The sequence below is a fragment of the Girardinichthys multiradiatus genome, chromosome 12 (genome assembly GCF_021462225.1).
Source record: "Girardinichthys multiradiatus isolate DD_20200921_A chromosome 12, DD_fGirMul_XY1, whole genome shotgun sequence".
NCBI classification, from domain to species: Eukaryota; Metazoa; Chordata; class Actinopteri; order Cyprinodontiformes; family Goodeidae; genus Girardinichthys; species Girardinichthys multiradiatus.
This window is the reverse complement of record NC_061805.1, coordinates 41,818,680-41,845,890: the sequence shown is the minus strand read 5'-3', so window position 1 is coordinate 41,845,890 and position 27,211 is coordinate 41,818,680. Positions and strand designations below refer to the sequence as shown.

Genomic DNA, 27,211 nt, shown 5'->3' with positions numbered 1-27,211 from the left:
GGGCTAGTTCATAAAAACAATATCCTGATTCATGAACATCTCATAGAGCACTGTTTAATCCATCATCTGAAAATGGAAGAGTATGTTACAAAATACTAAGACATGGCTGTTCACCTAAACTGACATGGAAAAAGCACTTTAATGAGGTAACCGAGAGGTCCATGGTAACTTTAGAGGAGGTGCAGAGATCCACAGCACAGTTGGAAGAATCTGCTGACAGGACAATACAAAGATATTGAAAAATGACAAGAAGAATGCCATTTTGGAAAGAAAGCAATGAGAAACCCCGTTTAAAATTAGCTCAAAGGCTAAAACTAACACTGCACATCACCCTTAAAACCATCCCTAGAGTGAAACATGATGGCGCCATCAAGCTATGTGAATGCTTTTTTTAAGCAAGGGCAGGGAACCTGGTCAGGGTTGATGGGAGAATAGATGGAGCAAAGCATAGGACAATACTGGAATAAAAACCAGTTAGAGGCAGAAAAAGACTCGCCAATTTGACAGAAGTGTAACTTCCAGCAGAACAGCCCTAAACACTCACCCAGAGCTACAGTGTTTGATTTTAATCAAAGCAAATGGGTGTATTAGAAGGCTCTAATCAAAGTTTCTTTCCATCCAAATGTCACAATCTAGCAAAGAAGAATGGGCAAAAGTAATTGTATCTAAATGGAGCATTAATATTTTTTTAAGATCCTGTATTGTTTTAGTGATGTTTGAAAAAAATTCATTATGTAGTTTTATGTCACTCTGTTGATTCCTCTTGAATACCTGTGCATTTGCATTTATTTGAATGTCACCTCTGTGTCGTCACTCATGAGGCCAGGTTGCCTCTGAGAGAAATCCCCGACAACTTCAAATGAAGTCGGCGCGCACCAGCAGCCAGCTAATTAAGCAACGAGTCTTCGTTTATTTCTCAAACAACAGTAGCGTTTGAGGCATGGGGGTGGGCCCTGCTTTGTGCGTTGTGCTGTGCGGCCTTTGATTACGTATTAATCATGTCTTTGTGCTGGCAATGTGCTGCTGAGACATTAGCTTTGATTAGCTATTAATTAATGTCTCTGGGTAGACACGATACCAGCATCTAGAGGATAACTGCGCGGAAAGAAACTGCACTCGAAAACAAACAAGCCCACCAAACAAACACATGAACGCAAACACTCAGACACAGTTGTTTTGATATTTCAAAGGTGCGTCGTGTTTGCTCTTCCTTTTCTTGTGTCCTCTCCAAGATCTCTCCCAACAAATCAAACCAAATTATTTATGCTGGATGCGTGGACTTCCTCCCAGGCCTGTCAGTATTCTCTTTCTTGTGATAATGACTGTGTTATTGGAGTGGCGTGTCGCTAACTGATGTTTCTGTTGTTCAGATTTAAGGAGGCACCCAGACAGCTGCGAGAACAGCAGCGAGGCAGAGCTGATGTCGGGGAAAGAAGAACGAGACAGCGATGGAAACGCGATGTAACGTTTGACCGAGGAAGGATGAAGCAGGAACAAAAAAAAAAGACACACGCACTTTATCTAAAAAATGTTTTTTTGAAACCATATCAGCCCTTATTTGTTTACAGTGTAAACTGCCTGATAGGATTATTGGATTTTCTGAATTTGAACTAAAATTACTAATATTCACATATGAATATAAAGCGAATAGAGAGACAACCAAAAAGGGTAATAACATTTAATGACATTTTCTGTATTTTTTTTAAATACATAACTGAATTATTGTAAACTTGCACACTATTTGTTGTTGTATCTTGAATCAATAATAAAAAACTGTTTAAATAAAAAATAGAAAAAGGCAGAAATGCACCCATAAAATTTCTTTTATTTATTTTTTTTCTTCCCACAACAAAATGTCTACAAAAGCGATAAAATATAGAATTTAACAAAAATCACTTCAGACCTTCACATTGTATGTACATCTCAAAGGAGGACTCACTGAGGTCTCTGCAAAGCTCTGAACCTCTCCCCAGTCTGGTCCTTCACTTCTGGGTGTGTGGGACTCCCTTTAAATAATATATGCATGCAAATGCACTCTTTTTCTCAAGTTCAAATGGAGGCTCTAACAGTGGAGCCCGATGTTCAGAGTCCAGCAGAGTCCCCAACAAGTGAAAAGAAAAGCATAAAATGTAAAAACAGTTCATCTGTGTAATCAAATACACATTTTCCTTTGAGTTTCCTCCTATTTTTTTTGTTGGTTTCTCATGTAAACCCGCATAGTAAAGCATCTATGCCCCATACTGCCAATCCTTTCTCTCCTCGCTAACTATGGCACTTTGAAAACCAAAAAAATGTTTTAATTGTATTTTTTACATTTTTTTATCTTTTGTTAGTCCTGTGTAAAAGAGGTTCTGCAGCCCGGATACCTTTTAGCTTCCAGACACAGATTGCTACATTTTTGTTTTATTTGCTCTTGCTGGGACACAAAAACATTCTGAAAAATAAATTAACAATTTTAAATCTACTCCAATTGCACAGACATTATAATGCATCAAGAAAGTTCACAAAGCATTGGTAGAGCAAACATTGTCGCACTCGCTTCAGTTTCTCTCGCGCACGCACACAAGCTCACACATGTTTTCTTCATAAAAGAGAGAAGGAGGTTTGGAGTGGGTTGTATGAAATGTGGTTTTTAAATCAGCTGTAATAAAATGTCTGTGCCGCTTGCAGCGGCTGCTGTTGTGTGCTCAGTGATGTCATTCTGTGTTGATGGAGCAGTAAAAGGCGCATGTGTTCAGCCCCCCTCATGCTGAACAGGCTACTCCATAACATTCAGAATAGATAACCCCTAACCCCATCCCACGTTGTCCCCCCACAGCGAGTGAAGGTTTTCCAAAAGGCCGGTTTAGAAAAGGTCGTTCTAACTGATTTGTTGAAATCCACACATTCAGAGGGTAGGAAAAACACTTAATTTCCAATGACAAATTTCAAATTGCTCCCATATAAATTAGAAATTTTATTTAAAAAGAAAAGCTAATTCAGCTTGTGAAAAAATTTGTTTTGAACTGACTAAAGTGATGTGAACTCTGCCCTAAACCCGTAACCCACCATTTCAAACGTCTCCCTCACATCATCATTAGAGGAAACACAAATAAGCCCCAAATATTTCATTGCAATGAAACGCCATGCAAATAGAACAGAACAACAATAGGCTAATAGTAATAGAAGAATAGTAGTCATAATAAGAACAATAATAATAGTAAATAGAAATAACATAAAAATAATCTTACAATGCAAACATGACAGTAGTAAATGCCTCCAGTTCTTATTGCTACAGTACCTTACTTACAGTGTTGGTTACCACTTGTTCCTGCCAGCACATCACCATCCCTCCCACCCCACCTCATAAATCCCCGTTCCACCCCTTTGATTCACAGTCTAATGAGGGAAAACAAAACAACAAAAAAAACTCACACAAAAGCTCAATTTTTAGAGGTCTAATTCACTGTCCCAGAATTGATGTCCCTCCAGTGGACTTCACTCACTGTCCTGAGACCCATAAACAAGAGCTTACAATAATAACGAGCACAGTCACATGTTTTTACTTTTTTTTTCATTTATGGTGTAAAAATTGCTCATAAACTCTTGGTCTCTACAAAGATACTGACAGTGAACTCATCCTCTACACACATACATACAAACATACATATATAGACATAAGTCTATCAAAGCCTTGTCTGGGCAGAATTTTTTAAAATCCTAAAAAGTAATTATTTTTAAAGTTATTTTTTTCAGTAAATTTTCAAAAATATTAAACCCTCTTTTAATGCAAAGTGAGAAAAAGAGCTGCTCCCTGAGAGATGCTGTGTAGTGCATCGAATCTTTACGAGCAAGTGATTGTCTTCTAGAGTGACTGTCCTCTGATCTGGTGTGTCATCGTGGGGGTTCAAGGAAAGCTGCTGTGCTTTAAAGGAATAACATTAATGCTGAAAAACACTGATGTTGATTGACACACGTTTCACCATTTTTTCCCACTACACTGGAAACAAATGCACAGAAGGATAACAATGCAATGATTTCTGGTGTTACTCATGCTAATGGATGGATTGAAAGTTTGACTGTGTCCCTGGTTTTATCCGATGAAGGATCTGGGAACTGTGCAAAAAAACATTTTCAAGCAGGAGAAACCCTAAGATCCATTGAGAGTGCTTCATAACAGTAGATCACAGCCTGCTAATCATGGAATCTAAAGATGAGGTAAAATAATAAAAGTTGAGCTATATTGTTATTTTGTCCGACATATATAGAGGAGACAGGCATTAAATGTAGCATCAGGTGGATAGAGCCAAAGTTTTCATTTTTCAACCCACAAAGTAGCAAAAAATGGACTATAAGTTGAGTAGGGGAATCGTTACTGGTCGGTTAATTTAGCCTTTTTTATCTGTTGTATTTTTACTATAAACATGGTACGATTTTTGATCTTAAGACTCCAAACATGATAATGTGCAACCCTGACTTTGGGAAGACTCCTGATGTAAAGGCTGCCTCATTTAGCTCATTTTGATGTTGCTGAGGTGTCATACATACTGTTTTTTTTCTTTGCTTAAAGTGATGTGAGCAGTTGATGTGGTCCCCTAAAACATGTAGGAATGGCTTTTCAGAAGACAAAAAACATCAATATGCTCTGATGGGAAAAAGGCTAACTCAAACCCAGTGTGATTTTACACAGTGTCCAAACACTAAATAATAAAAAAGTATAGTGCTTAAGTGCTAACAGTTATTGGAATGACTCAGTGGAAAAAAGTGATTGTCTAATACAACTTTCTACATAGATGGCCAAAGTTAAAGCTCAGCTACGTCTGGTGGAGAAATCATTGGCGGCTGCATTTGCTTATATTTTCATGATGAGATTGTGCCACACTGAAAACGCATCAGAGTTAGCAGGGGAATGTCTATCATCTGTCAAGATGATTTTGAGACATAATCAGTGATTAAGAGCAAAGAATATAGTGCATCCTCAGTTAGAGCTTCTACCCTGTTTTGAACAGCTGAGAGAAAGGTGGGGCAGGGTGGGAAAGGAGACCAGATATGCTGTGTGGAAGTTATTGCTTTCTACAGAAAAAAGGGTCCTTCATATTCACAGCACAGGTGAACTGATATCCATGGGCTGGATTGTGCAAATTGGACGGTGAGGGCATACAACACCCATATAGATTTCAGTGATTGAAAAGTGTTTTTAATTCAAGTCTGTGTGGATTCTTTTCACATTTTTAAGGATCATCAGTACATGTGTGACACATCTCTGACTCTCTCCCAAAAGCTACTGAGAAAGTCCTGATATTTATGCGTGTTTAAGAGCAGATTAAGTTAAGAGGCTCAGTGGGCTTCAATGTGAGGTCCTGGTTTCTGATTGGTTCATTGTGGTTGATTGTTCCACAGCAATCTAGCTAGTATTGGACATAATTATTGCAGCTAGAAATAAACAACTGATAGGACGGCAAATTCTGCCAGATTCTTTTCCTTGCAAAATAGAACATTTATGTATATATCTTCACCTTGAAAAGTAGTAGCCATTATTTTCTGTTTAAATCCTTCATATCCTCTCTTTACATTTCAATAAATTTTGATCAGAAGGGCGGTAACACCTTCTATACATATGAATAAAATCCAGACAAGGCTTCTGCATATCAACAAACCCAAAATTGGCTCCCAGTTTTTGCCCAGTTTTCATTTACGAGTCTCAACTTTACAAATTCTGTACACAACAATCTACCAAATAAAATAAGAACACATAGACAAAGTATCATCAGCCACTTTGGGCTGCTGTATATTTAAATTAGGACTAACTTATTTTAACAGAACAAGAAATAATACTGGAATCCGCTCTCAACTAGAAGAATATCTACAATAGCTTCTCTAAATCCACGGTTCCCTCCCGCATCCAGCTTCTCCCAATTCACAATGTCTTCATTGGGGGAAAAAAACAACAAAAAGCTTTTTTCTTTCAAGAATAAATCAATTTAACTTACCCACCTTTTAAAAAAATGATTGACAGCTTCAAATTGTTTCTAGTTGTCTTAAAAGTCTGTACATTTCTGGTCAGTTAATTTCAGGAGACACCTGGATGCCCCTCTGAAGTTGTGGCTTGGCGCACGGTTCACTTGTATATACATTCTTCAGACTGTATCGGTGAACAAGATGGGATAAGTGCAGGACATTCCTCTCATTGTTGGCGGTAACTCTTAAGTCTAGTAGATGAATCCTCACCCACCAGCCTGAAACGAGCCTGGCGCAGCTCAAAAATTTGTGGTTACCAGAATGACGCGGTCGACATGGCTGCGAGAGTCTTGTCAAACGACAGCTGACATCATTTCTTGGTCCTCTTTTTGCAGCTGTTCATTGCATTTGGACTGCAGGCAGTCACTTAGGCATGGCCATGGCAGAATTTGGGTCTGGGTTAAACAGTTCCTTGTAGAGAGGAGGGAAGAGGATGTTCACTGTTTCTGGGTGGAGTTGCTGGAATGCCTGGAGCTCCTCGGTGTGGAGTGTACACAGGGCCGATAATGTTGGGATCCGGCTGATCAGCTGCCAAACAAAAAGAAATAATCAAGGTCACGGGAATTAAGAATCTTCTTGTGTTTTTACATTACTCCAACTGTTCTGATGCCAGAGGAGCTATTGTCTGGGTTCAAATTGACTACTGTTGTACAAATTATATATTATACATTTTTCAGCCCACCTTGGCTAGTGCATCTTCATCCATGTGATTCTTCTGCATAATGTGCTGCAGAGCAAAGTATATCTTCTCTTGGAGCTTCTGGACTTTTCGAGGCTCCATCAGCCATGGCCGATCTGCGAAGAGATGATTGATTCATTCAGTGCAGAAGATATAGAATTGATGCACACTTACAGAGTTGGTTTGCCACTCTCCACAAAGGCAGAACTGAATAAACATAAATTTTTCTAACCGTAAACATCACCATTGCAGACAAGTAAGCATGGGCTGTTTAGAGTTTATAATAATATAGTATAAATATCACAGCCATTTTAGAACGCTGTTACCTTAATAGGAATTACTGGTGACATTCTGTTAGTTTGAATGCAATGACTGTCTTTGTTTCCCATCAACATAAATATTTCAGCAGAATTTGTCCTTTGTTTAAGTGAGGATAAAGTGTAGTAGCCTTCTTTCAGCCAGCTGACTGGCAGTGATCCGCAACAGAGGGTGGAGAGGAAAGGCAAACAAAGCCGGTCATTTCAACATTTTCTCTGATGTCTCTTTAAAAGGACGTTTAATCATACTGTAGGAGTAGTATGATGGAAAATCTTTACAGTTTTTAAAACTGTAACTTTTCTAAAACCTTGATTTACGTCGATACTGGCCCATGCCTACACACCGGTATCAACAGAGTAAAAATGTTGTTTTGCTTTTTTGTGAATTAGCTCAAGTCATGCCTTATTGTAAAAGCTGTGGATGAACACTAACCTGTGGAAATGAGTACAGCTGCTGAGAAAAGAGCAATCTCCTCCTCTGTTAGCTGCAGTGAACACAAACTCTTGGCAAAGTCGAACACTGCACTAACTAACTCGTCACAACCTTTAAGACACATAGAGAAGAGCAGACAAACAGGTATATTATTACACTCATTCTGCTTTGTCATTTAAAAAAAACAATGCATAAATATAAACGTGGTACCTAGAGATTTGAACATCTGCATGCCTCCGTACTTCCCCTCAAAGAGCACAGTGTTGTTAAGAGGATTGAAGGCTCTACACATTCGCACCAAAACCACCTCCAAACAACCTGAAAGAATTATTCAGACATTACAAAACATGATAGTAATAGAGATTGTTTTCTGAATTGCACAGGGAAATAGTCTGTTTAATGGGATTGGCCAAACTCATGGTGATGTTAACTTTTCTCAATAAAAATACCCTCACTGAAATGTTATGTATGCATATAAATTAATTTAGCATAAATTGAATATATGAACAGGTATATAAAACATATTTACATATAAGTATGCCCGTATATCAAATCTTTTATATACTGGAACAGTTCCATATAGAACATCCCCTAAAACATGTAAACATGTTTAAATATAGAATATTCAGCTATGTACATTTGCAAAAATAAAAACTGGGAAAATGTTTTCTCAGATAAAATCCAGAAAATGTTTAAATGTTCAACACTTTAGATAAAAATGTGTTTCCACCCACCAGTACAGAACAAATATTTATATATTTTCATATTTACCATCCTTCTCTCAATTTTTCAGCTATAAATTAATTAGATAAATTTCCATTTTCCAAACATTGATATTATCCCAATATCACTAGATGAAATTTGATTTCATTTTGTGCTTTCTTGTATTTCTGTGTGATTTATAGTTTACTCATTATCCTTGTGGACTTTCCCTTTACTTATATGGGATAAATAAATAAATCTTTAAGGTCCAAATGGCTCTGACTAAATGCTGTCTTATGAAAACAAAATAACTGCGTCTACATTGAAGTCTTTCTATGTAAATTAGCCACAAAATTCAGATGAGCAAAAACGTTTGACGTGTGATAAAAAAAAAACAGACATTTAGTCAACCTAGCAACAGCTAGACCTTCATCTCACCTGACTTGAGAAGGAGGATCTGGTCATTCTGGCACAGCTCCATGAACCCTGAGATGCGCTTGGCAAACTCCACCACATACTGGATGGCGTGGGTTATCTGGATGGCACATTGCTGCCACAGCACGTCCCTGGGCTGCAAGCACCCAAACCCCAGTTTAGGTATGTGTGCTTTATTTTGAAGTAGTTTCATTCATACCAAATTTATTTCAACATGTTCTTGTCTGTTTTTGTTCTTCTCTGTCTTTAGAATAGAACTGCTAACATTGCAGATGTGCTATCCCATGTGTGAGACTGCTGACATGACCTGAAAGCTCACCTTGCTCTGGTACATCTTGACCTCTTCGTAGGAGTGGGTCTGCCAGGCTAGCTGCTGTAGCTCCTCTGTCGTGTACTGACATGTTTCCAAGTGCGACTTGATGATATTCTGAGCGATACGGTCTGAAAGAGAGGATAAGTCATTTAATGTTTTCCATACACCACACTTGTGTATTTAAATATTTTTGTTTACAGTAACGTGATGCAGGAGCTTCTTGCATGTAATTCTGCAGCTGGAGTTTGGACATTTAAAGAAAGAGACTCAAAGTATTTAAAGAGCTGTAATTCTAGTGCATAATTCAAAACTTCTTTGATTTGCTGTAAAGTGCTTCCTTTTGACTAAATATGTGCTATCTGCGGAGGTATTCACACACTAATACGACACATTTTCAGCTAGCCACATAAGCCGGCCTGATCTCCTGTTGTGCTTTCAGATTAGAACACTGACTCACACTTTCTTCCGTACTTACTTTGTAGGTAACGATTGATTTCCTACGAGAAAAGTCCCTAAAGTTTTTTGATGAATAAAACCATTTATACTGTATCTGCAACCCTTGTAGTTTAAATTTGTTCCTTACCAAGCTCTCCCATGCTGACATTATGTGTTCCAAACTGGCTGTCCTGGTAGCCTCCATAACTGAATAGGTTTGGCACAGGCGTCAAGTCGTAAACGGGCTCCTGCTTAATGTGCTTCATGCCTGACATGTCCAAACCTGACTGGTCAGGAGATGGCTGGGTAGAATCCATCCCATAGTAGCCTCCGGGGACTCCACCACCGTTGACGTGGCCACCTTTGGGTAGCTCTATGACGTGTCCATTGGCGTAGGTGCCCCCTATTTCATGATTGAGGGTGGACAGTCCATTGGTTAGGCTGGATGAGTAAACACGCGCCAGGGCTTCAGCTTCTCCAGTTTGCTGCTGCCGCTGCTCCTGCAGTCGCGCCTGGTGCTTCTGGACCTCTGCGTACAGGCTATCGCGCTGCTTCTTGGACATGCGACCAAATTTAACCGCTGTAGGGGCAGAAAGTAAAAGTTAGGGTTGCAAAAATACTACAAATAAAAGTAAAGGAATGCCACCAAATATATTTATGGAGATAAACAGGGTCTCACCATCTCTGGACATTCCTAGAGCGAGACATTTCTGCAGTCGGCAGTGTTGGCAGCGGTTGCGGTTCGTTCTGTCGATGAGGCAGTTCCTCTGGCGGGGGCAGGAGTAGGAGGCATTGTTTTGCTGACTTCGTCTGAAGAAACCCTGGTTACAAGTCACCAAAAACAAAAAAATATAAACACTCAGCTACCTGTAGAGCACATACGCTCTATAATTTAGTGTAAAATGTCTTGACCCCTTAAGATATTAGATCTCACCTTACAGCCTTCACATGTAATGACTCCATAGTGGATACCTGATGATTTGTCTCCACAGATTTTGCATGGTATAACTTCGATTTGGGCTGTGAAGAAAACAAAAGTGACAGAAAAGATTTCCATTAAAAATTACATTCTGGACTTAACACAGACTTTTGCTCCCCTGAACTCCACCTTGTTCAGTCAGCAGTCCAGCAACCCAGCTGGTGGTGTCATTTACAGTTTCCAGGTGTACCTGATTGAGCTCACAACACGTCCCTGGATACTATTTGTGTGACTTCAAATTCACAAGGGCACTGTGACATATGGACATTTATTATGTCTTTGCAGGAGTTTTCTGCTAACTGGGGTGCTTAGGGCTGCATACGTGCACACTAAACGCACACACACACCAGTACATGACCAGACTCTGTGTGGATTCTATGTGGGTGGACTGAAGTACAAAGAGACCCCTGCAGGTTAAAAGGCGTGTAACATAATGAGAAAACTGGTTACATCACTGAAGCACAACACTTTCTTTTCATGTTCATCTTTTCTGTTCTCTCTCACAACTTTTATTGTTATTCTGCAGATGCACTCATCAGCTACGTCATCTTACTTACTGTGAAGAGGCAGCTCCATGTACACTCCCAAGTAAAGGCACAGAATATGCACAGAAACTACTTCAGCTCAGAGAAACACCTAATGTGGCTTCCTGTGAGCATGCCATCCATAATACATGAAAAGAGCGCACCACCGTTCCCCATGAAATGATGGATGTACGTGGATGTGGAGGTAGGCAGGTATGCTGCTGAGATGGCACAGACTCTATAAAGAGATTAGACAGTCTAACTAATCCTAAATTATTTCCTTACAAGCTGGTTCCCTCCTCTGCTGAGTGCTGCCTTACCCTCAGCTGAAACAGCCGTTCACGTGTTAATCTCCTTGTACAGTCCTACCTGTGGGAAATTCCTGCATGAATTTAAGAATTTCCTGAAAGGTTTACAAACAGATGAGGTCAGCCCATGTGTCTGTGCATGCATTTGTTTTGGCTAACTGCTCACTCATTGATGCACATACAACACTTTCCATTGCATTGTGTGTGTGTGTATTTAAACACACAACACACATTGAGTATTGGTGTGTATATGTGAGCGTCTGTGGTAGAATGAGTCTGCAGTATACATAATTGGATGATGACTGATGAGGATCAATGGAGTCATTTCTGTCTGTCTAGCAACTGAGCAGGTACAGCCAATCACTGCTATCTATAAACTCTAATGACAAGTAGTACATTCAGTAATATGGGAAAATAAAATGAGAAACAAAAGCAGATTTTTTATTTTCTTTGTTTCAGTTCGTTGGTATGCTGGGTTATTGGGAAATTCAGATCAAATATGTATATTTTCCAAGTACTGGATAAAATAACCTGCTTTTGTCATTTTAAGAGTTTTTTTCAGTTATTTTCATTCATCCAATAGGTTTGTTTCTAATAGTAAAAGAGAAAAAAATATCTGTTTTTATATAAATTGTAATAAGAAATTTGAATAATGTGTGGGGAACTATATAAGCCCAAATCTGGTTAGCCAAGATCTGGTCTACATCTGCAGTTTTATCGTGCCCAGCTCGACACATTTAGGTTGCATATTAAATATCAAAATAGTAGTTGCCTTATTTATTATTAAAACTAAGATTTTTTTGTACCTACATTAAATAATGCTCTTGAGTTTTTTTGTGGCCCATGATGTGACCCATTTCCACCAGTTCTCGGCCATCCAGCGGTAAACTGGGTCAGAGCGGAGCACTGGACTTGGACAGCACACAGAGTCTAAACAGAACTGTCAATGAACGTGATTTGCACAATTAATAGGCTGCAAAACAGGTCAGTTCCACCTGAGATACGGATGATGTCAACAGCCCAAACGTGAGCAGCAGACTGGACAGTAATGACATGAGCATAAGCAAGATATTGCCTTTATTTCTGATAACCTTCATTTAAAAACACAAACATTTTTAAAGTTTGAAATAAAATGTATTAACATGATCTATTTGCATTTATTTTAAACAGAGAAGTAACAATAGTTTTTAGTACTACAAATATAATATTTAGATTACATATATCATATAGTTCTAATAACCATTTATTTATTATTTTGATTTTTAAACATAAACCAAAGCAACAATAAATAATCAACACTAGATAATCGCTCCTTTAGCTTCCACCCCATGACCACTGATATTTTTCACATCCAGTAATATTTCCAAACAACCTAATTTGTCTTACTGGTAAGCAAGAAGCCTTCTTTCAGCCAGCTGAATACCGATGTGCAGCAACAAATGGGGGAGGGGCAGCGATATGCTAATCCTGTCTGGCTTCTCATTGAGGGGCTTTAAAATATAAGTGGTATGAAGGAAATAAGCTGTGAATTGGAAACTAACTTTTTTCAACTTTGTTTTACCTTGATACCAGTAGTCAGTCCATGACTATAATGAAGTAAATAGTTTTCTGTATGTTATCTTCATCCTTTGTTATTATTATCTCACTCTGTATTAATTCTCTAGTTATTTTTTATTCTTTGGCGCAACGTTGTTGGTTAATATCTGCAGCTGAGCGAAGGTCTCTGAGTTTAAGCAGTTTGTGTTTAGCCCACACCTACAGGTGTGTGATGTTCATGCAATTTCATACATAATTAATGATGATTGTCAAAGCAAGCTCTTCACATTTTTCCAGCAGATCTTTGTCGTTTAAATCACATCTTCACCATATTTTGGCAAATTATACTCCTCTTTGTATCACATAACAAGGCCCGAAAGAGCATGGGCGTGTGGGCATGTGCATGTGCAAGAATGTGTTATGGAGACGTTTTTGAGCAAGCGTTTAACTTCTAAAAAGACTCTGGAAATAGTAATGCATGTTTCTGTGCATGTGTGTGTTTGACAATCTGTATTTGTTTGCATATGTGGGAGGGTAGCTTTGTGGAGCATGTGTGAGAGTGTATGTGTGTGTTATATGCTTATAGCCAGTGGCGACTGTCAGGTGGGATACATAGAGACAGTTATGACAGCATTGCTGTTGCCAGGGTGACCGCCCACTTGCCGCACTCGTCTAGATGTCAAAGCAATGATGTGCTAAGCCGTCACACATTTAAAGGAAGTGATGTCATCTGTGTGTGGAGCCACCGCGATATGTCATCAGTGATCGTTTGTCTGCTCTATCTCAGCAGCGGAGGCTTTGTAAATGCTTTATGAAAAGACTCCCACTTGTACATCAACACAGTTTGAACTTCACCAGTGTTTTATACATGTGACAGAATCAAGGCATTTTTATTTGTTAGGCTTAAAGGCGAGCCACTGATAATGCTTTGTTACGTGAGACATGATTTTACATTACAGAAGCAAACCTGGAGGTTCAAGGCAGCCGTAGAAAACAGAACTGAAAGAAATCTAATGCAGATACTTCACGTGCCTTTCTTGACAGACATCCCGTTGCAAAGAAAACATGAGCGGAAGAAGCTACACATTTTTGTTTGTCCTCAAGCTACATGTTATTTATGAGGGGTGGGAGGGGACTTCTTTCTGACCTAAGCCGACCCAGTCAGAGTGGAGTGACTGACAGCATCCTTACCCAGTAGGAGAGTGAGCTTTATCCTGAGGTTATTATGTAAGAGAAGGACTGCAGTGCTGGCGATATCTTAGGTAAGAGGAGGATCAGGTGCGTCAAACAATTGAGACAGAACCTACTAGAGGTGAATTTGGCTACAAAGACGACAAAGATATTAATGAGAGAGTTGCACACATGCACATATTTGCATATGCATGTGTGTGCGTGTAGCACACTGTGGCCATGAGGGTTGTATTGAGCTGGCACGTGTGTTGTGATAATTGATTTTTAATGAAGTGAGGATCTCCTGTGTATTTCCAAGGCTGCCCCTTTCCCTAAATAGAGTCCTAATTATCTACATCAGTTCACACCAAAAAGCAGCCGCCTTGCACTAATGTCTTTGCCATTCTTTACTCTGAAGCATACAAGTGTTCACACACGCTGCGTTGTCGGACTCTTAGAACAAGCAGGAGACTTAAAAGGACAGTGTCCTTATTTATTTGGACAATGCAACAGCAGTGAAGGGCCACTAGATGTTGCTATAAATGTTTGCTCTCCATGTGTGAGTGTTTGCCAAAGGGCCAGGCTGGACATGCATCTTTCATGCATTGTGCCTGCAGGGATATACAGCAGAAATATACCCAGAGAAAAACACAATGTCATGCCGCAACAATACCAGGGTGCGCAGTAGAGGTTTGTGTTTTAGTGTCGCAGTATATAGAACAGTTTAAATCACTTTCTGATAAAGTGACTTCTGCCAGTGTCAGCCTCTTCAGAAATACAAACACAACTCCCACTGTAGTCTCGGGGGTTGATTTGATGGATGAATGTGGGTGGTATCTCCTCTTCATTAAAAAACATGTATAGCTGCTTCCCAGCTAACTAGATATCTTTGGGGAAAATGAGAGGATCGGTATTTTACCCCCCACCACCCCCTTGTTAAATTCGAACAGCTGCGGCACTGATCTAAGATGCCTATATGCCGTTGAATTATGCGATCATCCCCTTCACTTGAGTCTGTTTGACTTTACTTGTGTCTGAGTGTTCCGCCTCGCTATAAGTGGCTGTGTGACTGGGAAATCATTTCAGTTTCTCTGTTTTATGATCTATTTCCATCTCTCAGGGAAAACCTTGTTCCAGTCATCTCACCGAGCTTAGAGAGAGAAACAAGCTCTTTCTCTACCCTCTGTCTCGCAGTAGATGATGAAAAACATGGAGAAAAGTTCTGGTGACGCGATTGCCGAGTGGGGTTAATGCACACTGCTGGGAATAGCTTACAACAGCTCTTACTTGGGTTATCTCCCATGTGTGTCCTGTTATGTTTCCACATCATACTGTCCTATTAAAATCAATGAAAAACTGCAACGGCGTTTGGTCTGCTGTGTGCTGTTTTACTCTTATTTTCCTTTGCTGCCTGTCTGAAACATTGAGAACTTACTACAGGGAGTGGTGAACTCTCAGCTTACCATAAAGACATAAATAACACGAGAAACATTTCAATTATTTTTATTCATACTGAAAATCCACTTCTGTGCCAGAGATGCCAACCTACAGTGTCACTTATGTTTTGGCTAGGATTACACATGTTTAAGACACATTCTTCTGCTACATTTCAGCAAATCTGATTTATGAAATGTCAGGTTTGTCTCCTTCTGTTTGTTATTTATGTTATTTACTGCTTTGCCAATTTTTACACCCTCTAGTACCCATGTCTCCATTTTCTCCTCTCTGACTGCCACTTCATGCCCATATTCTAAAACAATTGCATATCAGTTTCTTTACCGTCATAAAAATGCTTAAATGCTTAAATGTCAGATTTTGACCCCTTAACAAACTGAAACAACCCTGAGCAACATCCTGCTGGTAGATAATATTAACTGGAGTCATAAAACTACATTTCTTTGCAATTTCTTTGAAATTTGTAAAATTACAAAGCAGAGAAGAATTGAGAGTTTTGTTTGTTTTATGCCAAATGTTCATATGCACGAAATGAGGAAAGGACAAAATGACCAGCACCTTGTTAAGGCAATAGAAAACTGGGGATTTATTTGGACTGCTAAAGTTCTGTCCAGTTGTTGGTTATGTAGCCTCTTCACCATTTTGTAATTTCGGCTTTTTTGCCCCAAAATGTTGGTCACAAAATGACCAAAACTACATAAAACCACATTTTCTTACAGTAAGCAACAAGTAGAGTTCAGAAAGTTACTTTAAAACATTAGTTATTACAGTGAGTAAGAACTGATTGTCAGCATGAAATATCCTGTGGGAGGTGGCGTCATATCATATGTAATGACGCAAAGGTCCAACATAGAAAAGAGAAAAAATGTGCAGCACCCAATTTACTCAACAGAAAATTGTGATTTATTTGGACTGCTTGAAGACACGAAAAACATGTTTAATCCTTAAATAATAATAGCAAATATCTAACTATTTGAATTTAACTGAAAACCCAGTTGGTGGATGAATAAGTAATGAACACAACTAGTCTAGTTGTTTTTTGACATTTTTTAAATTACTGACCTGAGATGAGTTAAGAATCACGTGCTAGGCATTTTGGTCCTTTGCCATTTCATATTGTAGTTTTGGTCGTTTCGTACCTGGTACGAAATGACCAATGACCTGGCTGGGTTATCTCCCCTGTGGCTGCTATTCCACGGAATATGGTGCAAACATAAACTGACACAATAGTTCAAGTACATGGGTATGCAACAATTTGTTTATGGGTGTGATATGTCTGACGGAAGAGATTAACTACAATGTGTAGGTACATACTGACAAAGGGGGTCAGTTGACCCAGAGTTGTTTAGACCATGGCCTGTACTCATTGGTAACACAGTGCCAACATACTGTCCTAAACCTTCTTTTTTTCCTACAAGTTCACACATCCTTTCAATGTACAATCTGATGTCCAATAAGTTATGATACTAATCCTAATGATTAGACCCTCCAACTAACCCACTAAATTTTAATGATTGTCCACAACCGAGTCTTCATCCATCTTATAATTTTGACAGTCACACTGTTGCTATATGAACATACATGTACTAACGTAATCCGTCAACTTCACCCCCCTCTACTCCTCCTCATACGTGGGTACACTTTAGTCACTCTTAACCCCCCAACACACAGACACGCACACACAAACGCACGCACACACACACAGACGCGCGCGCACAAACACACACACAGACACACCAACGCTGTATGTCAGAGGGCATGAGCTTGTCCAGCTTGCCATGCAGCCCCAAAGCACTCTGGGTAATTGCTCAGATATCAGGTCTGGGATCAGCTGTAGTTTGCACTGAGAATATTGTGCCACTGTGTGATTGGACGCCATGGAGAGGGAACAGAAGGGGGCCACTGGCTGTCATCCAGTGCATCGATTCACATGCACGCACGCACGCACGCACACACACACACACACACACACACGCACGCACACACACACACACACACACACACACACACACACACACACACTCACAGAGACATGTACAGCCAGACTGAAGTACACTTTCAGACATGCTCAAATGCATTCATCACTGCAAGCCACTTTCAAACAAAAAAGCAGCAGACTTTACAGTGTGTTTCTCAAACTTGCCCTCCCCCATCTAAACTCTAACACACACACATACACACCTTCTCCGTCCCAGTGCAGCATGTGTCCTTGCACAGATAAGAGAAGACAGAGGCGTGGGAAAAAATCCACAGGGTTAACTCAACCCCTGCTTTGGCAAACACTCCCACATGCATGCATGCATGTATACACACAGTCTGCCCATCTGCCGACTCAGATTTGCCTCTCAAGGCCACTGTACGCAAACACACAGTCTCACACTCCAACCTCCTAGGTGACCTGTAGGACCCTGATGGCCCCTGACCTTTCCTTAAGGACCAAGTAAGTGCATCAGAGTGGAAGGAGCAACTGCAAGTGTGAAAGGCCTGCATCTGGTCATTACCGTATACTGAGGTCTGCTGAAAGAACGCACATAGACTCATGGCAGTACCGAAACGCACGCAGATGGCTGCAAGCTTTCCTGCATCCTATATTACACAGTTTCTTTTCAGTTACCTTCACTTCAACAGGCATGTGTGCACATTAAGCAATTAAAACACTATTCATGCTCTGATTGGTTGAATACAGAATAGAGAAAAACACACTGATTGAGAAAGTGTCAAAAATAATCTGTTGTTGATGGCTGTTCTCCCTCAACCTTGCGCCCCTCTTACTATGGTGTTCCTGTTGAGCTTAATTGCAGATGACAGTGTGAGTGTGTGGGTCTTTGAGGGGGAAGGGAGTGGAAAAGTGGTTGTTCCAGCATACAGAGAAAAATAAAAAAAACAGGGAGGGGTGACAAAAATTCAGGCCTTACTAGAGAAAGGGGAATTTTCCTTTTTCCTTGGTAGAGCCAGCGATCACTCAAACACATCCAGGAGACACGAACATTGGCATAAATCATATTGAATGGACTTTAAAGTATTAATAAAGACAGCTGCACATAGTGGGAACAGCTAACAGAATAAAATGAAAACTGGCCACTTTCTTTTAAAATCTGGCTGCATGATGTGTGTATGCATTTGTGTTCTTGAAAGGCTTTTATGTAGAGTACAGAAAGGCGAAACTTGGAAGAAGAAATAAAAGTTCAGCACTTAGTAAGGGTTTTTATTTGTTAAACTGAATCATCCTATCAGGCTTTCACACATTCTGCCATTTAACACCAAAATTCCTCTTATTTTAAAAGGAAAAAAGTTTCCTTAAACTAAGTATTACTATTATTTTGTCTACATTGTGTTAAATTGTGCTTCTTTAAGTTTAAATTTTTCTGACATTTTTTTCCGTTTGCATCTGTGTGCAGAGTTAAGTTCCCGCAACCTATGTCTGAAAGCATCTCTCTTGCCTTTGAGAGTATTTTTGTTGTGCTTCAGGGTCTTTTTTCTCCTTTAATTACAGATTAATACGCCAATTTATTAGGAGTGGCTAATTTTTCATAGACACACCGATCCAGTTTTTTCCAGTCTATAATAGTTTGTGGTTTTCTTTAAGTACTGTCCTGCAAATGCGGATTTTATGTGTTACATTCCTTACAGGACTCTAACATATAAACCACAAAAAATATGCCCTGGGTTCCTTGGTGAATGTAGCAGTTTTGAATCTAACAGAAAATACAAGGAATTAAAAGGTTATCCCCATTTATGCATTGAAGCATATCATTTGAATCATTTCTGACTTTTATTAAACTGAGAAAATGTGCATAAAAGGGAGTGTTGGTTTATAGAGTGAAACTGGTGGAAGTTCTTGGTTTTCATGCATGTAATAAATAGAGGCAAAAAAATCTGTTTTTTTAGTATTGCAAGTGATCAAATGGTGCATTTCTTTAAATTTTTGTTTATAGGCATTCTCATAACACCTTTAATGAACAGAAAAAGCACAAACAGGATCTTCTTTAGAGTAAATATAGATATGAAAGATTTTTATTTAGCTTTATGGTTGTTTTTAATAGACTTTAATTCATGTGTGTTTCATTGTGACGGTTAAAGCGAGTAGTGTGTGAGCGCACACATCTGCGGCCGAGTGTGTGCGCGTCCTCTCCCAGGGATGGCCGCTAATAGCTCGCCTCAGGCAACAATTTAACTCAGTCTAACAAGGTTCTCCCCAAAGTGGCCCCCAGGGGCATCTCTCACAGAGGCAAATTGATCACAAAGATTATCAAACGGCTCGGCTCGGCTCAGTCTGACTCGACCCGGCCTGTTCCTCTCTTCACCTGCTCCCTGCCTCCAGAGGGAGGATTTAACAGAACGTCTTGTGAACATTAAATCTGAGCCTAGAGAGCAGCAAAGGCAGCAGTAGTCTATGTTTCCTAATTACATTCTCTTTGTGAATGACGGCAGACCTAATGTCAACAGTCTCTCTCGCACACACAAGCACAGATTTAAGAGTTGCAGCCCGGAAAGGGGAGAGAAAGGAAGGTAGACCAAAAAAAGAGTCCCCTCAATGAGATTACCAGCACTGAAACAGTTTTAATCTTCGCCATTAAGAAAAGATGCCAACTGTAGGCTAAATCATATAATAGGCTTATTGTAGACGGTGCGTGTTATTCACTTGCAATCATAGAACACCTTAACAGAGGATTTACTGTGGCTACTTTTAGAGATAATTTGTGAAGTCAAACTTCATCTATCATTTTATTCCTTTAAAGTCACTATGGTGCTATTGTTGGTGGAAAAAATATTGTTTTTTGGTCCTTATCTTGAGGACAAAAACCTTTTGGAGAATGATAAAACTGACCTATGCAGAAGCAAAGAAAAGGATGCATAATTGTGTTTTGGCACCAAATTAAGTAGAAATACAAAGGCTGGAGTGTTAAACACACCGTCGCTCCCTCAGTATATAGACTAATCTGCTTTCAGGGTTAGCTAAAGTCTAATAGGTGGTTTGCAAGCATGGACTTTGGATGCAGCTATTGCAGGCACTCGCGTTATTCATTGCACAGGGAGGCTGCAGTGTGGAAGTGCAATCCGAGGACGTGAATGTTTGCTTCTGTCTGTCTGTGTCTCTGCGCACAGAGTGTCCTGCCGTGCACGTAGATAAACACAAATTGGGCCTTTAGGGCACCCTCCCTTGTTGTTCTGCATGAGGCACAGGTTCTTGCACAAGCAGACGTATGCACATGACCACAGTTGTATCATTATATAACTCCTAAGTCTCTCTTGTACTCACCCTCTTTTCTTATCTCACTCATTCACTTCCTCACATTCTCCTTTCTTTGCTTTCTCTCAGACTGTTTTCATTTACAGCTTATAAGGCTTAGGGATTCCCATTCAGATTCCTTATTATGAGTAAAGTGATGTTTTTAATTACAGTAAAATATCGACTTTGAATGAAAGCAGTTAAGTGTTGAAGTTTATTTGACCTTGCTCTGTGACCTTGGACCAATGTTTGTCTTGCTCTTCATCTTTACTTTGTCTCCGTGCTCACTAAGCATTATCAGCCCCCACCCCTTCTCAGTTTTATTTCAATCTAAATCAGGGAAAAATGTGAATATTGAATATTACTGTGCCCTCTGAGAGACGCTGCCTTTATTGATGAGTGGAACTGACATAAACAGAAGGAGCTGTCAGAGGACTCGGTGACTAAAAGACAGATTTTTAGTCAAGGAGCAGTTCAGGCTGGTATCCCTCCAGGCGAAGATAAAGCAGAGGCGCAAAGCAATGTGTGTTATATAGCATGTGCTTTGTGTGTATTAAGATTTAACAAAGAGGAGAAAATTGACTGAAGCAAAAAAACGCAAAAAAACAATCACTTGTAGACCCACTAGACTGCCACAGAGTGATAAATCCAACACGGGGTGCATGCTAAGCCCATGTTAAACAAACACGGACCATGATAGCAACTCAGTGGAATTCACATCTAGGCCACACAGGCGGCAAGTTTTCTGCCGACGTCTCAGAAAAGGTCAGGAAGACGTGCTAGACAGGGACTTGAGAGTTGATATCTGGAGTCAGGTGTGGAGACAGCGAAGAGTGACTCCTGAGTGTGTGTTAGAGCAGCTCTCTGGTTGTACCTCAGTCAGTCAGTAGGGCTGAGTTGAAGGCTTAACAGTGTAGCCTGCATGGGCTCGGGGTAATCTCTCCTCTCTTCTTACATAACACTGGGCCATTAGTCAGCACAAAAAAACAATAAACAACAGAAACAACAATCCTCGGCCTGAGAGCCGACCACAAACACAGCGATGTAACGCTGCCAGCCAGAGCTGCTCAGGCCAGGTGCCCACTATTGTGTGCAACAACTGACTTGATGGCAACAGTGGAAAACAACAATTTGCTTAAAATAACATACCGCTAACCAGTTTCCAAACTGATTCTGCATTGTGTCTTTAAGAGAGCTGTCTTAATAGCAACTACGAAATGTTTCAGTTCATTCGTAATTATTTGTAGCTGTTAGCAGACACACAGATAACTGTTTAATTAGAGATGCACCAATAAATCAACCAGAGATCAGAATTGGCCAATTAATGGCAGCGCAAATGCTGAAAAATCAGATTTTTCTCCTATTCATTAAATACATCAAAACTAAGAAATCCCAGTTTGCATTTTAGAAATGCATCAACCATCATTGTTTAATTCTGATGCAGTTTTGTTTTAGTTTATATAACATGAGATAATGGTTAGGGACATATGCTTCAACTTATAAATGGGAATGATTGCAATTCCCTGATTTCCATTTGGATTGAAAGCCACTTTCTTTACCAAACAAACTGCTGCACATTTTTTTATGTTTTACAGTCCTTCAAATGAAAACAAAAAAGACTTCAAAGATAACAAAAAATATGGTATCAGCCAGAAATTCTTGACTGTTGCATCTCTACTAATTAATAAAGCACACTAAACTGTAAGCAGTTTGAACTTCTCATGCACAGTAAGGAGTATTTCCTCCAAACACTGGACTTCTATGGAAAGCTTTTTATATTGCTATTAATGCTGTCGGTCCTTGTTTTTATTTAGCAGAGAAACATTTGTCGTAAATCTGACTTTTGTAGGCCATAGATACCATACATATTGAGCCTAAACACAAAGTCAGATTAGGCTAAGCATTTTATCAGCCCAACCATCCTACAGCCACGTTTAGACGTTAGCAGACGTCATTATATAGAATTGTTTTCACCTTTCACTTTTCAACAACAGTTTCTCATTGTTTCGACACAAGGTAACAATGTGTCAAACATTTTCTATATTTTGTTCTACTAACATTTGCTCAGAGTGTGTTAGTTGGTAATAAATACAAAACTAAAGCTTGTGGTTGGGTGGCTATCTCTTATACCAATTAATTAAAGCAATCATTACACATGCAGAGAACTGTTCTTTATTGCCTTAAATTTGAATTTTTAACATTAAACATAATCAAAAGCCATCCAGGTTTCATGTATCAAGGACGTATCTAGACAGACTGTCTCTGTTGGCTTTGACTAAAAATTGATCAGCCGGACGCTTTGGAGCTGTACAAATCGATGCTCGCACAAGCCTCCAAAGCGAAGCAGGATGGGACTAATTCTATTGGCATGAGGCCGTCATGCGTAGTGCAGCAGCTTTTTTTGTTCCTGAGTGTGTTTTTTGGTGCTCTCTGTGATACACAAGTTCCAGATGAAAATTTCAGTCTCCCAGTTTCTAAAAACAGGCAAAGTGTAGCGGAGACTGTGATTTACAGGAATCACTCATGAAAATTAAATGACGGTACCCATCAACACCCTCCTCCACCCCCGCCCTCCCTTACCTGTTGCTATGACTGTGACTAAACTCGCTTGACCCCAAAGCATCTAAAGTGCTGAAAAGTTCTCATAGACAAAAACTAAAGCAATCCCAGAGAGTAACGAGATATTAGGTGCTAATGTAAGCCTCTCTCAGACAGTAATAAACTATTGATATGCAGAATGCATGTGCACATAGTTGATTCATGTTTTGCAGTACCCTGAATGTAAGCAAATCATCAACTCCTTAACCTTAGCTAAAATCTCTCTTTAGGCCCTGAGCACAAATTAAGTTGAACCTTTTGAAAGATTTGCTGGGACAAGACAGAAGTGGGGTTAATGGACTCAAGTTAGGGTCAGACAGAAACTTTTTTGGGAGTTTTGAACATTTGTAATTGCACTTAGTTATAGTATGATAATTAATAATAAATGCAATGGTTTTGCTTTTATTAAACACTTAAAATTATTTGGCATTGTTAAAAGCGTTTCTAATAACATCACTATCATGTTGCAAATCAACATACAAACACAATTACCCAGTGTACCCAATGCTGACCCTTCTTAAAGGAACAAACATGCTGATTGCCTTTCCCGATGGTATTGTGTCAGTTATTTTTCCCGGCTGCTCCAAGCCAGGCGATGTGGTGACATCATCTTCAGTCGGGGGCTTCAGGAGTTGTAGCTTTTGTTAAATGTTAATTACCACAGCTCATGAGAGGCCTCTATTTTTCATAACCTTGGTTGTGAACAAATTTCTGTGTAAGGGCAGCCCAGACTCCAATTACACACATACACCCACTCAGACACACACGCAGACACAGGTTGGGAGCAGGGGCCGCACAACCCACACTGATTTAATTCTATCTGACAAAACCCTTTGGGGCGTGCAGAGGGAGAGAGGAAGATGGAGAGGAAAGAGAGAGAGAGAGGTTGGAGGGAGGGGCCATGTTGAAAGAGGGGAGAGAGAGATGCTTCAGGGGCCTCTTCTGCCTAGCATGGCTATAAAGTGAAAGCAGGAGCTTTCGGTATGCCTGCCCCCCCATCCCAAAAAGCCTCTGCGCACGAGAGTGGACGCAAGACCCATTAGAATGTGTACAAAATACAAGGTGGATAAGAGAGGAGCTTGCCATGGGATTACAGAGAGAGGCGGTGAGAGTTGGGGGGGCATCTCATGGTTTACCCGGTTCAAGGCTTGACGGCCTGAAGGAATTGTATCTTTAGAAGACATCAGGATGTATAGGGAAATTTTTATTTGCATGCTTGAGCAGCTATTTTAATTAAATACCAGAATAACATTTCAAAATTTACAAGCACTTTGAAAATATGTTTGGTTAATTTTTTTTATCATAATTATCTACAAATGTACCAATCAGTCATCCAGAAATCTGACAATTTTAAATCGATTGGCTCCTATCAGTGGTCAGCAGATCAAATGGTTAAAAATCTGAAAATTATAGAGGAGGCTTCATTTCAATTAAATGCATAAAACCCAAGAACTCACTATTTTTATTCTATAAACACCAACAGCAGGTACTTTGATGCACTTTTCTGAGTTGAATAAAAATCAGATAAAGATTAGGCACACCTGCTTCGATGCATAAATGGGGAAAACCTTGAAATTCCTTTATTTTGTTAGATGGTTTCTACTATCTCTATCAAAGAAACTGAACCACATTCTTTCCTCTTTTTGTGTTACAGAAATAAGAAAAATAAAATGGAACCGGCCGGTCAGACTGCAAAGAGAATTGGCATTGATTAAGGAAATACCAGATTGGTACATCTCTATTAATATCCAAAGTTATAATAAGAATATTGCTACCAGACTGGTTAGTTTTTACTTATAAATATGCAATGACATTTTTGCCAATTGCACACACACCTGTATAATAATGTAACTAAAATGTTGCAACAAAGTTCAAAGTCTGTGTGGTTTTCCCTCCAATGGCTACAGTCGTTTTTTAAAGGCACATAAATCATTACAGTATATTATGAGTCAGTTTTATGAGAAGTTTAGACAGTTTGCAGGTGGATAAATATCATCTGAATAAATTCCATGCTCAGACATCCAAGTATTTAGAGATGTTTTCAGAAATAATTTGCCTTTGCCATTTGTAATTTGACAAATGACAACTTTGCATAAGAATTAACTGCACAAAGCGAAAAATAACAAGTAATCTCCAAAAAAGTTTAATACTGATGCGATCTTGTTAAACTTGAAATGATAAACTGGATAAAAATGTTCAGAGAAACGAAAAAAAAAAAAAGCCTATTCTGATTTAAATCTGATTTCCTTGCAAGGAATTGCTTACAGACTGTGTTAACCCGTGGGTAAGTGTGTTATCTCTGCGTTAAACACAGGGCGTGAATTTGTGCGTGTAGACCACGAGTGTGCACACAGGACGACCTTGATATTGGAGTTGAACATCCACGGCGCGGTGCGCATACAGCGTTGGGGGGAAATGGGTTAGTGGAGCGCCTGAAAAGTTTCCTATAATCCCCAGTACAGTTCAATAAAGTTGATCACCCGAAAACCGACCCATTACAATAAATTCCTCCTTCTGCATATAACCCGACTGGGTCCGGCGGTACTTTACGTGCAAATCCTGCCACTTTTAATTTGTAATCACAAATCCAAGTGGATTTAGGGGTCGATTTGCATTCCAGAATAAACACGCATGGAAATAAAGTTATTTTTTACATTGCAAGGAAGCTCTGGCAGGTGTAAGATACAAGTGACAAATAAAAGAGAGTTTTCTTCCCCAGTCAATTCAGAAATAAAGCGTGTCGCTCGGTGTGTGTGCGTGTATGTCCACGGAGATGACGGTCTTACCTCGCATCGTGTTGGCGCTGCTGGAGCTGGTGCTGAGGCTCGCTTCCCAAAGCTGCAGTCATGAAGAAACAAAAATAAACACTTAAAATCAGGGGGGGGCTGCAGTGCTGTGCTGGGTGCGGGGTGGCAAAAATCCTTGGTTAAAAATAACAGCGACGACAAAAAGAGCGTGGATGATCTGCGTCAGCGTCCACTGGCTGCTGCTGCCCTGAGTGCAAGCGTGTCTGCGCTAAAAAAGCATCCCAGACCGGGGCGCAGGGAGGCGGGCTGAGGTCGTTCGGTGTGCTCTGGTCGTGTGGCCGCTTTTCTCGTGACATCTGCGCTCTCACCTCAATGGGAGGGTTTCACTGTTTTCTGCGGGCCGAGGGAGGGGAGAGCGCAGAGGAGAGGCTTTACCCGGCGGCCCGGATTGGACTAGAGGACTTTCCGCTCCTCCCACTCTCTCCTTGCAATCTGCCCGCAGCCCGGTGCTTTACCACACACACACACACACACACACACACACACACACACACACACACACACATACACACACACACGCTACACTATCCACAGTCTGAGAACAGTAAAGTTTCTACATCCACTCAGGATTGTGCAATTAGGGTGCAGGGCCAGATCCAGACAGTTTTCCAAGCAGCGGTTTGATGGGGTGCACCATTAACCTTGGGGAGGGAGACCAAATCAGAATTTCAGCTTCACTGTGCGGTGTACACAGATAAGGCATAACATTATTACCACTGACAGGTGAAGTCAATAGCTGATTATCTTTTCTTCATGTATCTGGGATACATATGAGCATTTTCTATGCAAAGTTGACGTGTTAGAAGCAAACAAATGGATGACTGAGTCAGATTATCTCCAAAACTGCAGCTCTTGTATGTTTCTGGTCTTCAGTGGTCAGTATATCAAAGGTTGTCTGTAGGATGGACCTGGGGTAAACCAGTGACAGGGTCATGGGTAGCATAGAGACCTACGGATGTATGAGGAGATTAAAGGTTTCCCCATCTGCCCTGATCCACTAGATAAGCCGATGTACCTCAAATTACAGAGGAAGGGCCAAATAACCATAGACCAGTCAGGGTGCCCATATTGATTCCATCCAGAACCAGCAATGGTAAGGTGAGTATCATAACTGGACCACAGAGCAGTGCAAATTGTCATCCTGGTTTGATGAATCACTTTCCTTTCACATTATGTGGGCCTCAAGATACACCTCGCTAACATGGACCACGTGGGACCAGGATGCATTATGGGGAAAAGGCAAACTGGCAGAATTCATGTGATGCTTTGGACCATTTTATGCAGAAAAACTTT

General features: G+C 40.1%; 2 protein-coding genes across 4 annotated transcripts in view; one reads left to right on the top strand and one right to left on the bottom strand.

The window, feature by feature from the left end:
- trpm6 (transient receptor potential cation channel, subfamily M, member 6) overlaps window positions 1-1,801 on the top strand; it is a 39,561-nt gene extending 37,760 nt beyond the window's left edge. For all 3 annotated transcript variants that reach the window (XM_047382452.1, XM_047382450.1, XM_047382451.1), the window contains one exon: window positions 1,371-1,801. In XM_047382452.1, the coding sequence (XP_047238408.1) occupies window positions 1,371-1,465 (95 nt within the window). In that variant the 3' untranslated portion in view covers window positions 1,466-1,801. The remainder of the gene's footprint in view (window positions 1-1,370) is intronic.
- Window positions 1,802-1,805: 4 nt separating this feature from the next.
- On the bottom strand, window positions 1,806-26,238 carry rorb (RAR-related orphan receptor B). The gene is made up of 10 exons (XM_047382455.1): window positions 25,898-26,238; window positions 10,246-10,331; window positions 9,991-10,132; window positions 9,460-9,891; window positions 8,883-9,004; window positions 8,567-8,699; window positions 7,637-7,744; window positions 7,427-7,537; window positions 6,680-6,792; window positions 1,806-6,525 (listed from the first exon to the last, which is right to left on the bottom strand). The coding sequence occupies exons 1-10, from the start codon at window positions 25,902-25,904 to the stop codon at window positions 6,361-6,363; spliced, it is 1,419 nt and encodes a 472-aa protein (XP_047238411.1). The 5' UTR covers window positions 25,905-26,238; the 3' UTR covers window positions 1,806-6,360.
- Between the last annotated feature and the right edge of the window lie 973 nt (window positions 26,239-27,211).

What these genes read in the sequence shown, in the direction of transcription:
- rorb (XM_047382455.1), bottom strand. An exon ending in TTACATGTGAAGGCTGTAAG is followed by an intron (nt 10,133 to 10,245) that starts GTGAGATCTAAT and finishes ACTTGTAACCAG; the next exon opens with GGTTTCTTCAGACGAAGTCA. An exon ending in ATGAAGATGCACTAGCCAAG is followed by an intron (nt 6,526 to 6,679) that starts GTGGGCTGAAAA and finishes TTTGTTTGGCAG; the next exon opens with CTGATCAGCCGGATCCCAAC.